General features: G+C 43.8%; 1 protein-coding gene across 2 annotated transcripts; it reads right to left on the bottom strand.

Moving 5' to 3' along the window:
• Positions 1–2,886: 2,886 nt before the first annotated feature.
• PSMA4 (proteasome 20S subunit alpha 4) lies at positions 2,887–13,598 on the bottom strand. 2 transcript variants are annotated; one of them, XM_055002431.1, is made up of 9 exons: positions 13,513–13,598; positions 11,223–11,247; positions 9,651–9,693; positions 8,806–8,968; positions 6,687–6,764; positions 5,188–5,276; positions 4,351–4,481; positions 4,045–4,168; positions 2,887–3,243 (listed from the first exon to the last, which is right to left on the bottom strand). In XM_055002431.1, exons 2-9 carry the CDS (start codon positions 11,223–11,225, stop codon positions 3,089–3,091), a joined length of 786 nt encoding a protein of 261 aa, XP_054858406.1. In that variant the 5' UTR covers positions 11,226–11,247; positions 13,513–13,598; the 3' UTR covers positions 2,887–3,088. The 2 variants fall into 2 exon arrangements, with proteins under 2 accessions (XP_054858406.1, XP_054858407.1); XM_055002432.1 differs by lacking the exon at positions 13,513–13,598 and adding an exon at positions 13,382–13,482.
• Positions 13,599–14,208: the final 610 nt, after the last annotated feature.

Raw genomic sequence — 14,208 nt, 5'->3', positions numbered from 1 at the left:
TGATAAAACAAGCAGCATTTTACCTTCCAATGCAGAGGTACGTTCTTGTTGCTGCCCAGTAGATACATCCAAGCCTTGAGCCGATGAATAGTCCACACCTTTGCTGAGCATCACTTTTATGGGTCAGGTCTAATCCATCAGAAGTTCTAGATTTATTTATGATTATGCTTTTAAGAACAAGCAGACTTTCTTGCCTATTATAGGCTTCCCTTTGCAAGTGCTTTTTGGCATAACGTGAACCAATACTTCTAGAGAACGTGACTTGCATAAATTAGCATATTTGTTAGTGGGAAAGGCACAGATGAGAAACTCCACTTCATCAGTCAAGCATTTTCCCCATTCATCACAATCGAGGGATCTCCCCTTTGAATATACGCCTTTGAATGCCTTTCACATACTCTCTCCAGGAAGTGTTTCCTTCGTTCCAGGCAAAATCGTCACTCTCTGACAGTTACCTTTAGCAAATAGGTGCTTACCTGGACTGGTCTGGCCCCAGGTATCCTTAAACAAACCACAATCCACCGAATACTTTTTACTGGGAGCAACCAAAACGACACAAAACAAATGTGCAAGCTTTCAAGTCCTCCTAGATATCCTTGCCTTCTTCTCCCTGGTTTTGGTTGCCGTATTTGGGGAATTATACTTTTCTTTAATTCATCCTTTGGAAAATCCCTATCCTGCAATGTGCCTTTGGCTGTAAATGTCTTGCCCTCTTTCCCTGCTGAAACATGCTCCAGGGCTCCCAATCCTGCCAAACTCCACTGCCTTGAACAGCAGTATATCACAGCCTCAAGAAGATGCACCCTTTTGGAAATCCAGAGCTAAGCGCCTTTGAATTAGATTGCCTTGCAATTAATTTCAGACACATTCAGGGAATCAGAAATCACAGGCTGGGAAGTATCAGGATTTGAAAAGGGAGAGATAAGAGTGGGGCAAGACCACAGCAATCCTTATAGTTATGAGAGGTGTGTGCGGATTCTCTCATCCAAATTAAATTTTCCATTTGCTCTTATAGCCAGCCCTTTAATGAATCTACTTGGGCACATCTGGCATTCACCAAGACCCCTGCTTTTCTGTTTAAAAATCCCCAAACACAAAGACTTTAGAGGGGAGAAAAATGAAAACTTAAGACTAATTTGTGGCGAGAAAACAAAACAGAAATCTATGCCCTACACACCTCTCCCCGCTCATATTGTTCTCAATTATGGCCTTAAGTGGGGTTTTTCCAGCTCCTTGCCTTCTGCCACCCTGCTGCAGTTTAAAATATTATGGACTTCCTGATTCATATAACCATCTTGTGGCCATTACAATCAGCTCTTAGCCTTAATTAGGTTGGCAAATGCTTTAGACACAATTCCTTCACACAAGTACACTTTTAAAATGCTAGTTACGACTACCCTCAATTCCGCAATAGAGGCTTACTGCTGGTATGCTTGAATAAAGATGTAGGCATAATCTTTTCTGCTTTGATAGCTGCAAAGTTATTCTCCTGACCCCACTTCACTCAACGGGAACATTGGCACAGCCTTGAAAAATTCACACAATTTTGCACAAAATTGACCCCTGAAGGGTTCGTCTGATGTATTAAGAGAACTGGCTAATTGCAGACTAGCCCTTGCCTTTTTGCAGGGCAATTTATTCTAATATGAAAGTGATAAAAAACACAGATAAAGAATGGGGCAGCTATTCCTCTATACTAAAAAAAGATGTTTTTAAAGTAATATGTAATGTTTTTAAAGATCCAATTCAAGTAAAAATATCACTAGAGCAATTAAAACTTTAAACTTTAAATTTAAATTAAAACTTTAAAAAACAATCTAAGATTTTTAATGGACAGTATTGTTTAGAAAATCAATTGGGGTGTGTTAACTTAAAAATTTGGCCTGCGAAAAACTGATTCATGGCAACATTAAATTCCATGCAATTCTTACTACTAAAACAATCAGATTTACTGTCTTTGTACCATCTGTCGATTTTAGACTCCATTATCCTTCCATAAAGATCGTTTTCTAAAATTGGAGGTAAATTTACCTCCAAAACTGGAGGTAAACTCACCTCCAATTTGGGATTTGGAAACACCAATTAGTGGAAGTAACAGCAGGGCAGATGACTAGTATACAATGGGAATTGTGGCCAACAGGGAACAGACAGCTTATAAGGGCAAGAAATACAGAGAAACTTTCTTTTTCATGGGTGTATTTTCAATCAAGACTTTCTCCCCAGACAGAAAGTACTTTTATCCCAGTCGAAACACTTAAGTAGATACATGTATTCCATACAGATATTTCTCAAAAAGAATTTGATGTCCATAACTGATAGAAATTGTTTTTTAAATGATAAAAGAATCACTTTAAAAATATTATATAGAAACTATCAATTACCCGAATTATTATTCATTTTTCTGTACATTTGGATTTCTAAGTCATTTCTTCTTTTCACACACTCTGCCCAGAGCATGTGGGAGATTTATTATTATATCGTTTTAAATACTGTTTACATGTGTCTGTGTTTTTTATTGCTTGCAACGCGCAAACTTTAAAATTTAATGTTTTGACTCTGCCCTGCAGTTGATGAACTGGGCAGAAAGGAAGCATAGAAACATTTTAAATGAAAGCATCATCATGAAAGAAAGCCGGACAAATGTGATTTCTATCTGGGTTGGATGATATTGGATTACTTTTCATCTCTATTACTGTAACCCTTGCAAATTTAACATCTGAAAATGCATTTCAGTCTCCTAAACTCTTCCTTCATTACCACTCTTAAAAAACACCCAATTTGTGGTGAGGAAGCATCATTCCAAGCAGCTATATAATGTCAAACCAAAGGGCTCCCTTCAGTATTAGCATATTAAATGTTGCTAATGGAGTACAAACTTGGGCAGCATCATTTTGAAATTTTTTTTATTGTGCAATAAAAAAGAAATAAAGATGAAAAGAACCGAGTAAGAAGGGCAAGAATAATTTGTTGCAATGGTATAACCAGCTGACTCAGGAAACGAGATTTCTTGCTCCTTCACTCCCATGTGCACATAAGTGAAAATTTTTATCTGTACAAACAGACCCCCTCCCACCCTCCAGGTCTTGATTTATTTATCTTTTTCTTTCTGCTCTTTTTCTTTCTTTTCACGCTCTGCTTTGGCTTCTTCCTCTTCATGCTTCTTTATCAACACTTCCACTTCTTTTTGCTTTAGAACTCTTATTACTGTCTTTCCGTTCTCTCGTGTTAAGGTTGCAATTTCAACTAAAACGAGAACATATTTAGTTTCAGCCATGTTCGTCTGCAGTAGTAGAACAAAATTAAGAGTCCGGTAGCACAACATTTTCCAAAATATGGTTTTAATTTTTAGCTTCAAGCCTAAATTTAGAATTAGACCATTAAAGGAGAGAGGCATACAAGCCTCTAAAGAAGTACCAGGAAGCAAACTGTTTTAATTATGTATATATATTGTGTGTGTGTGTATATTGAGAGAGAGAGAGAGAATATATTATATATTATGTATTGTTAGATGCCCCAGGAAGCAGATTTGTGGTTGAGGGGCAGGACAGAAATATCTAAATTAAATATGTATAGTCTAAAATTACTGCCTGGGTAACTGATACAACCTCCTTTTTAAAGTATACTGAAATATAGTTGTTAATGCCTGAATCCACATACAGCCAAGTCTCTTCTGCCATCTCCCATGAACGAGGCCAAAGGGAAAGGACAGGGAACAGCCAAGCTGAACCACATCGGTCACTGACTCCAGCCATACCAGAGGTGTGAATATGCGAGCCCAGGGCTTGTTTGTGCAACACCAAGTCCTAGTTTGGCACGACGCCTGAACTATTCCTAGGGGAAATTCTTATGGGCAATAAAAGATTTAATTTTCAACTAATACAATTATACAGAGCATAAGCAAAACTGCCAGCTGTAATATTTGTTAAGATGAGTCTCGGTTGTCTCTAGAAAAAGGCAGGAACTAATTATGACTGTAGCCCAAATCTTTGGGGTAGAAAGAGGGGGGGGGGGGAGACGAAGGAATTTTTTTGCTCATTTGCTCACCTTTCTCTGCAGACAGCTTACTAACATCCATGGTCTTGTTTAGGACTTTGACAGCTAAAGCAAGGGCAGATTTCAAAGTCATTTCTCCCTCTTTGTAGTCCTGCTTTAACATCGACACGGCCGCCTGTTTTTTAAAAAAATGAAAAAGACAACACGGCAATTTTCTCATTGGCCTACGAACGGCTGTTGGAGAAGCAAGCCCATGTGAGCCGGAGTTCAAGATAGCATACTCGGAATGACGGCTGTGCGCTTCCGCGTAAAAACATCAATACTGTAGGGAACGTAAGAGAAGGCAGCCCAACTTACAGCACTGTTGTTTCCAATGCACGTGGCTTTCCATCCCCCATAGTTGCCGCTGGGGTCACTCTGATACAGTTGGAATCCATAATGTTTATCCCAGCCAATGTACAGCAACGAAACACCAAAGGGGCGTTTTCCTGTTAAACACAAGGTTAAGGCCAATTTAAATTAAAGCAGAGCGATAGGCCACAAATCCTGCTTTTGGCAGGGGGTGACGGGGATCAAGAAATTGCAAAATCCTTTTCTATGAACTAGGATTTTAACAGACTGCTCTGTCCTTCTGCTGCTTGAGATAAGTGCTAAATAAATCCCCTATTATTTCCTTCCAGGGAACCTTCTTTTTTTCTTTCTGCTTATGTGGTGTCTCGGTTTCTGTGGAAGAGTCAGTGCTCAAGGGTGATTAGCTTGCAACCCATCTACAGTTTCTTAAAGAACTGTTGATACAGCATGTTCCGGGAATGACTTTGCCACCTTATTAGTCTAAAACACATCTTTCTTCGACACACCCGCCGTTACAATATCAACCTTTGAACAAAGCCCCACGGCAGACCTCAGCTTTGCAACTAACCCACATCTACTAGCTAATTTAGAGCTTTTACAGAGCAATCCTATGGAGAGTTACTCCAGTCTAAGCCTATCGACTTCAATGGGCTTAGAGTGGAGTAACTCTCCATAGGATTGCACTGTTAGTCTGCTCTCAGTGCGACATTAACAATTCCGAAGAAAGAATTAATTCTTAGCACTGGAAGCAAAGCCCTCCCATAGTCAACATGATTCTTCCCTTTAGACTGTTAAGTTGAATGGCATGGACTGTTTTTGCATGTAAAGGAAAAAAACGTTTACCCCCAAACTGCGTGTACGCTTGCTTGATATCACACAGGGCGGTTACCAACTGCTCACAAGGGATCGGTTCCTGGTACTGCAACAGATATCTAAAAAATATTTAGGAATATTCTGATTCAGATGCAAAGATCTTAACATGGTTTCCCCATAAAATAACTTGGATAGAATGTTCACCCAACAGAAACAAATAGGCATTAAACGTACTTTTACATCAAGGCTGTAATAAAGATTTCAAGGGGGGGGGAAATCTTTTTCCTCTAGGGAAAGGGCCCAGGAACCCTGATGAGATAACGGGGCTGGTCCCCTCTTTCTTTTTTCATCTTCCTCTGTAGCCACTGCTTTAGTTCAAAGCCTTGTGGATGGGCTTTGCTACAGCCTCAGAGAAGTACGTTAACCTGCAGGATACAGATGGTGGCAGAACTAAGAAGTCCTGCTAAATCCACAGCTGCCCTCAAAGTCCTCTGAGGTTATGAATGACGTTAAAGGCTGAGCCAAAACCAGGCAGCTAATTTGAGTTTCATGCCTTGCCAAGGTTTAAAGAAAAAGCTTTTCATTGTTTGGGGATTTTTTTTTTGCACCTTCCTTGAAAATTGCCATTGATTTTCTGCTGAACTGGGTCAGCCAGTCTCTAGAGCTAGCTCTAATGGGAAGAGGAGGGCTGTGAAGTTCCTCAGGTAGGCTGAAACCCTCACCAAAGGAGACAAAAGAGACCAGGGCTCAGCAGTGCTCTTCAGCCTTGCGAAGAAACTGCTGACCAGTCCCTGCGTTAGTCCAAAACAACCACCACCACCGGATGAGACAGATCCAAACTGAGCTAGATTTCCTTTCAACATGCTGCGTACACCTTTCCTCCAACCCCTGTGATTTTCGAACCACCCCGCATTTACATGAGCAACTATATTACTTCGCTCTGGCTCAGTTAGGCTGGGAGCATGTGTCTTCCTTCTCAATACTCTAAAATCAGAACAGCTCAGAAGTCCTTTAATTTCATATCCTTAAAATATGATACTTTATTCAAAACGCATATAAATTATTAAACCAGGGCCTGAGCCAATAATCTTCTGCCTGTAAAGTGTGTGCTCGACTGCTAAGTCCAGGGCCGGCTCCAGCGTTGCTGGAACCCGAGGCAGCTTAATGCTGCCTCTGTGTATGTGCACGTGCGCGGGGAGCCTTCCAGCCCTCCCATTCAGTTGCTCTGAGGGCCAGGCGCAGCTGGCTGCCTTGGCTGCCGGCTGCGCCTGGCCCGCAGAGCGACTGAATGGGAGGCTGCCTGCTCAGCTGCCCCACGCTGCCGCCGTCAGCATGTGCTCCTGGCCACTGCTACTGGTGGCAGCTCCATGGCGCACGCCCCTGCTCCCGGGTCGGCGCCCTTCCAGCGCCTTAGCGCTCTGAGGCGGCCGCCTCACTGGCCTCAATGGACGGGCTGGCCCTGGTTAAGTCACAACCCACCCACTCCCCGCTCATTAAAATAAAACAGCTAAACGTTTCCAAGCTCCTACCTTTGTGCTATCAGCCTCAGTTCATTTGTCAAAACATTGGCATCTGAAGTGATCCCGGCCACGCTGCAAGCCATGTCCCTGAAAGACAGAAGTTCATCAGGTTAGGACCGTCAGCTTTAGGGTACTGTTTTGCCAAGCAAAGATATCCTTCCATAATACCGTAATAAAGTAAGCGCGAGCCGCTGCATCGCATCCAATACACTTCGTGATCATTCCATAACATGTCAATTATACAGCCTATCGGAGCATTCATGGTTAACATATGGCATATGTTCCTGCAGCATTAATCTGCAGACTTTTAGGAAGAAATGTACATCTGTAAATTGCACTGCAGATAACCAGTGGTTAATTTCTGTAACTGGCAAGCCCCAATTGTCTCTGGTGGTCAATTTCTGACTTTTTTTTTTTAAAAAACAGTGATACAAAAGATTATCAGAAGGCAGAAGTCACAGATGTGGAAATTCCAGACTCAGCATGGCAACAGATCCTCTAAAAGGGCATGGGGAAAAACAGCACAAGGCTCCGAAACTTGGGACGTTACAGGCGCTTCATCTTCCTGCAGCAAAATAAACTTAGTCTGCTCGATTCAGCATCAGAAGAGGCTCTGATGTGCATTCGGAAATACTTCCTTTTATAGCACAGATTACTATGGATTATTTCGCTAATATTTTCACACACACACACACACACACAGCCGCTCCTCTCATGCAGGATCTCCACAGCAGCTTACAACCCTTTCGGTACAGATACACAACAAAGTCCACAGCAGGAACCCGACAGAAAAATGCAACCACAAAGTCAGCAGAACGAAGACGACCACCCGTCAAACAGAGAAACGTATCACCGTTCACACTCCGGAAGAGAGGCTGAGCTTTTTAAAAAATGCCTTTTCAGATGCTACTGGAATACATGGAGAAAGGAAGTCAGACAAACTTTCCTTAGGCTGGAGTCCCAGAGTTGTGGCCTGGCGAGAAACTGGGTTTTTGTGTGTGGGGGGGGGGGGGGGGGCTGCCCACTGAGATGATGGAGGCACACAGATCGTTGTAGTGACTATGTAGGTGTACATGGGAGTAAGCGAGACAAGCTGTTAGCTGAAGTTCTATTATAAAGGAAGATGGAAAGATATCCTGGTTGGAAGGAGCTAAGCAAGAAAAGAAGAGGGCCCGCTTTCTCTGTTTCCCAAATCACTATTCTTCCTAGAAACTCAATCGGAAACAGCTGCTGCAAGTGCAGGGAGGCTTTCTTGCTGCGTTTGCTTTCTGGAAAAGGACGCTGTGCTTCCTAACAGGCCTTTACTAAATGCTTTTCTTGCTGAATTTAAGACGGATTTAAGACATCCGCTGCTTCTGCTGGGGAAAAAACGGTAATCTAAGGAGTGGATTTAGGAAACAAAAGAACAAGGGCAGATATAAATAACAAGTATGCAACGTCAGAGAGGATGCATAACTGCACTGAAGTCAGACAAGAACAAGCCAAAGACTGAAAAGCAACAGAAGAAGAAATCTCTGTATGAAGGCAAGTACAGAAGATATGTGGTTGATTCCCCGTATTTAGACAATTTTCCTTGTGTATTTGGTAGTGAATGTGCCCTCACCAATGCCAACAGATAAACAGCTACACACACGGGGAAGCGACTCACTATAGTAAGGAACATTGGTGCTACGTGCATGATTTATTTACTTCATTTATACCACACCTTTCTTCCCACCGCGGACCCAAAACAGCTTACATAGTTCTTCTTGCCTCCCTTTTATCTTAAAAACAACCTTGTGAGATAGGTTGAGCTGAGAGCGTGCGACTGGCCCATGGTCACCCAGTGAGCTTCCATGGCAGAGGGGAGATTCGAACTTGGATCTCCCAGAACCTCGTCCGACGCTCTAACCACTACACCACACTGGCGGTAACAACAAAATCATTCTGGCTATGAGGCAAGCACTGAAATGGAGAGAATCAAGCAGAACGGAAAGTCGAACGAGACCAAAAGAGGAGAACGAATAATAGAAATTCAAATGCTTAATCTTAGCTAGGTTCAGCGCTTTTTTGTGATTTGGGTAAAGCTACAGCATCAATCAAGCATTGCCATATGCATTTCAAGAGCGACTGTAAAGCTCCAACTTACTCATTGAGCTTGTATATCTTCTCTGAAAAGAAGACTTCATCCAGAAGTTTATGGATGTTTCGCCTCTCCGCTGCCAGCAAAACTCCATCGTTTGCCAGAATTCCTAGGCAGGTGCCTGCGTGTCCAATGGCTTCCATCGCATACTCAACCTGGTAGAGACGACCTAAGGAAAGGCGATTGTAAGAACTCTCTTAATTTCATGCCGCTGAGACCACCAGAATAAAATGCTTTCCATTGGAGTCCTGGAAGTTAACAAGCTTCACCGAGTTCAGAGTTACCATCCAGATGGAAGCCTACCACTTTTTTGTTGCAAGATAATGTACAAAAGGTATCGCTAAGCTTTATCGAGTCTGCATCCAAACGAGCGACTGGATGTTGAGCTGAACAGCATTAACCATGATAAAGGTGAAGAGCTCAAGCTATGCATCAAGGAAAGAGGAAATTCAAGCCCCACCTCCCACCTACGGTGATGACAACAGCAGAAAACAAGCTATAGCCATTGCATAATGGCTAAGAGATCAAGTTACGAGCCAGGAACCTTCCAGATCACATCTCCTCACAAACATCAGCTTGTTAGATTGCATCAGGCAAGTCCCTGTTCATTCCGCCCGACAACATAAGAAGGGGACAAGTTCTACATAACAGGGCAGTGGTACGGATCACGGACCTCATGCACGCAAAGCACTCTGAGTGCTAATAAATACAAAGTGTTGTGAACCACAAATACATGAGCAGAACAAAAGGACTTCATGCGAGTGAACCGTCTCAAATAAGAACAGCAGTAACGATCACTTGGAAACCTCAACATGTCCCAAGCTTCTTTCCTCTTCACGCCACGCAATTACCTTCTGGGGAGAAGATGGTCGTTCTGGAATCATATCTTCGGGACTGCAAAGAAGAATTTGTTTCCCCATTACTCAATTTCTGAAGCGTAACATCTTCTTTTCCACAAGCGCCTTGTTAATTAGATTTATGTCTTGGGGTTTTTTTTAAAATATAAAAGACCCTTGAAACAGCTCAAAACATTTTAAAATACAGTATTTTATCTTCACTCTCCGTTCCCCACCCCCAAACTCTCAACCCATTAGCACCCTGCTGACCTCCTAGACTGTGGAAAAATTCCATGAACAGGAGTTAATGGCTAAGCTAACGCCTGTCAAAACTCATAAGCTGGGAACAGAGAGTAAAGTGAACCCCCCCACCCCATCCAGACTGGAAACACTTCTTCCTAGATGCTCTGGACTCTCTGTGTTAAAGGTAAAGGCAGTCCCCTATCCAAGCACCGAGTCATTACTGACCCATGGGGGGGACATCGCATCACGATGTTTTCTTGGCAGACTTTTGTTATGGGGTGGTTTGCCATCGCCTTCCCCAGTCATCTACACTTTACCCCCAGGAAACTGGGGACTCATTTTACCAACCTCGGAAGGATGGAAGGCTGAGTCAACCTTGAGCTGGATACCTGAACCCGGCTTCTGCCAGGATCGAACTCAGGTCATGAGCAGAGCTTGGGCTGCAGTACTGCAGCTTACCACTCTGCGCCACGGGGCTCGCTATGTTAGGAGACTGCTTACCTGAGAAGAGAGGGGTAAGTAAGCCAGGTGAACAGGGCTACCCTGAGTTCCCGGTCCCACCCTACTCCCTTCCATTACCTTGCTTGCCCTTTTCCTTGAAGCCTAATAGAACTAAAGACTGCAACGATAGCTTTAGCAGTCCTGGCAGCACCCAGCCCTTTCCTGAAGAACTTTAAGAAGGGAAGGAAGGAAGGAAGGAAGGAAGGAAGGAAGGAAGGAAGGAAGGAAGGAAGGAAGGAAGGAAGGAAGGAAGGAAGGAAGGAGGAAACGCTCCAAGTTCTTCAAGGCAGTCTTGGGGAGAGAGGAGAAGGAAAGGAGACGACGCCTATTTGGTTCACTGCCAGTTTCCAAGGCTACCTCTGACCCCCAAAGCAAGACATAAGTCCGCTGTTATAATTACATATATTAATAGTGGAGAAGGCAACACGAGTGGGCAAGAAGACTTGGTCTCACTCGGCTTTGTGACAAGATGCTGTCCTGCTCTGACTTGCTTGGTAAAGCCCCGTGCAAAGCAAGACAAGATCCCCCTCCCACATTCTCTGCAATGCATGGAAAAATTTGGGACGGGAATCCAGAAGAAAGGGCAGGCACCAGAAAGGAAGGCTCATAATGCTTGCAACCTGGATTGCTGACTTTTGTGCACACGGCATTATTATGAAAGGCGCTTGCTTTAACTATCTTTATAATGACTTGGATTTTGCATCTTTGTGGCATCTAGCCTTTTTGTGTTTTTCCTATACTCACAGCTCGATCTTCTGTCCTAAAAATATTCCTCTTGGCAATACACCCACCCACCACCCACCCCTTGCATGACTTAACACTTGTAAGGGCAGATATACTCACCATGTTGCTTCTAGACTATACGCTGCTGTAAAAATTTAAAAAAGACAAAACAGTGTTACATTTTACTATGTGGCATCAAAAATACGGTTGCCAGATTTTGAACTGGCAACGTTCCTGCACTTACGGTCAAAAAGCAAGACAGCAGCCTGTCTCACAGACATTAAAGCCGCTGAATTTTCCCACACCAGTAGAAGCATTAACTGCTACATTTCTAAGAGATGTGCTGCTGATAAAAATGGAAGAGCAAAAAGCCAGTTAAAAAACCCATAAAAGCAGACAACCTAATCACATGTACATCGAAGGCATTCTCCACTTATTAGAAACATGTTTTTTTTAAAAAAAAATGTTAGGAGGGTAACAGAATTACTGAATAAAAAAACAAAACTCATGTAATAACTTTTATTAGGGCCAACCAAAATGACAGGGTTACTGTCCAGTAAAGTAATCTGATATTGTGACTGTTTTGTTCCTAGCATAAAAAAGAATAATAGCTGCTCAGACCAAAGGTTACTTTCTAGGGAAAGATTGTGAAGATGCAGCCTGCCTACAAATCACAAACGCACACCTTGGCCTTGAAAACTCTGCCCCCTAATACTGATAAGCATGAAAGCTAGGTATGCTTACACAATTGATAGAATATTGAGGCATACTTAGAGTTACTCCATCTCATATATTGTCAAAGGCTTTCATGGACGGAGAACGTTAAATGTAGATTTTCCGGGCTGTATGGCCGTGGTCTTGGCATTGTAGTTCCTGACATTTCGCCAGCATATAAATTACCTGCTAACATCTTCTCCACGCATTGGCATAGAGAGATCTCTGTCTTTTGATGCTACACCTCTGAAGATGCCAGTCACAGCTGCTGGCGATAGATCCAGAGAAGTTAGCCGTGTTAGTTTGTAGTGGCAAAATCAAAAAGAGTCCAGTAGCACCTTTAAGATTAACCAATTTTATTGTAGCATAAGCTTTCGAGAATCACAGTTCTCTTTGTCAGATGCATGGAAGGCCAAAAGAAACTGGTCAGATATAGAGGAGGAGAGGGGAGGGCGGGTTAGATGCCAAACAGCTCCTTCTGATATGTAGATGCAAACAGCTCCTTCTGATATGGAGATCAGTTTGCTTCTGTAAAGGTTCAGAGGAGTTAGAAGTGTTAGTCTGTAGTAGCAAAAGCAGAAAGAGTCCAGTAGCACCTCCAAGACCAACCAATTCCACTGCAGCACAAGCCTTCGAGAACCACAGCTCTCCCCGCCAGATGCATCTGACAAAGAGAACTGCTGGCAAAACGTCAAGAACTACAATGCCAAGACTACGGCCGTACAGCCTGGAAAATCTACAACAACTAACTTACTCCATCACATTTTACTATTTCCAAGACTAATTAAGCTCCAGAACAGAGTTCTGGTAGACACTAAATTGTAGCTGTAACAAAAAGCAACTGTTCATTATTATGGTATGTGTCACTATGACGATCTGACAGGAAAAAAATCCGTCAGCATAAATACATTGAAATGCTCCTAGCAACAAGGAGAAGAGACATAACGGAAGTGTAGCATTTTAGAAGAATATTCAGAATGTGAAGTCTGGACACAAGTTTCAGAATCTAGACTGGTAAAATTTCACTTACAGGGATCATCTGATACCATGAGAGTGAAAGCAAAACTAAAGATGCAGACATGCTCAACCTACTCTTGCTCATTAACTCCTTTTATTCGTGCCGAATTACTACAAGCACTGTGACACTGAGAGATCTCTGTCTTTTGGTGCTACACCTCTGAAGATGCCAGCCACAGCTGCTGGCGAAACGTCAGGAACTACAATGCCAAGACCATGGCAATACAGCCCGGAAAACCCACAACAACCATCGACACAGAGGAACTTGGGAAGGGAAGTACTCCAGGCCCAGACTTAGTGTAGCACCTGTTAGATTCTCGCCTGCCTGCTAGGCAAAGAACACAGAAGGACCTGGGAAGGAGAGGGGGAGTCCCTCCAGAGCCAATCTTGGTGCAGCACCTGTTGGGATCCCGCCTGCCTGCCAGGCAAAAGACACAGAGGGGCCTGGGAAGGGCAGAGGGGAGCCCCTCCAGGCCCAGTCTTGGTGCAGCACCTGTTGAGCTCCCGCCTGCCTGCAGAAGAGATGCCAAGTCATCCGCAGCGCTTACAAAGGAGGAGGAGGAGCCCCAACGCAGAGCGAAGAGGGAATGGAGAACGAGCGGCCCCGTTTGCCTTCCTACCCACGACGAGAGGGCCCCGCGAGGAGAACCCGCCAGGGGCCTCGGCCAGCCCGCCTCACCTGCCTCCGTCGCCCGTCCCTCCGTCCGCCGGCTTCCAAAATGGTCACCGCGCCTGCGCACTCGCCTCCTCCTGGACCCATAGAGTGATGAGGCGCTTTGAGCTTCCGAGCGCCGCTCTGCCCCGCGGAGCCTCCATGGTTCCAAGCTTGTCGCCATCGCTGGGGGAGAAGGGAAAGCCAGTTCCGTTTTAAATCGGAAGTTCCTTTGAGAGCCGATGGGCAGCTCTAGGATTTTCTCCCAGCTCTATGGCCTCCCATGTCCTGCAGGCTGACAAAGCATTTTTCCTCCTAAGCAATTCCAATGAAGTGTGTGTGTGTGTGAGTGTGTGTGTGTGTGTGCGCGTGTGAGTGAGATGTTAGTGGCACCTTGGGGTTGCCATACTCCAGGAGCGACTTGAACATCTGGAATTACAACAACTGATCTTCTGTCTATAGATTTTATTTATGTATTTTTATTTTTAAATTTTATTTATAAACTGCCTTTCTCACTGAAACCCAAGGAGGATTAAGATCAGTTGTAATTCCGGGAGACTGCCAGCCGCCACCTGGAGCCTGGCAACCCCAATAGGTTGCCAGCTCCAGTTTGGGATTGGTTGCCATCTCTGGGTTGGGAAATTCCTGGAGATCTTGGGGCTGGAGCCTGGGAAACTTCCATTTTATCCTCACAACTTTGTGAGATAGGATTAGACCGTGTGA

This window comes from Eublepharis macularius, chromosome 18 (genome assembly GCF_028583425.1).
Source record: "Eublepharis macularius isolate TG4126 chromosome 18, MPM_Emac_v1.0, whole genome shotgun sequence".
NCBI classification, from domain to species: Eukaryota; Metazoa; Chordata; class Lepidosauria; order Squamata; family Eublepharidae; genus Eublepharis; species Eublepharis macularius.
This window is presented reverse-complemented; position numbering and strand designations above follow the sequence as displayed.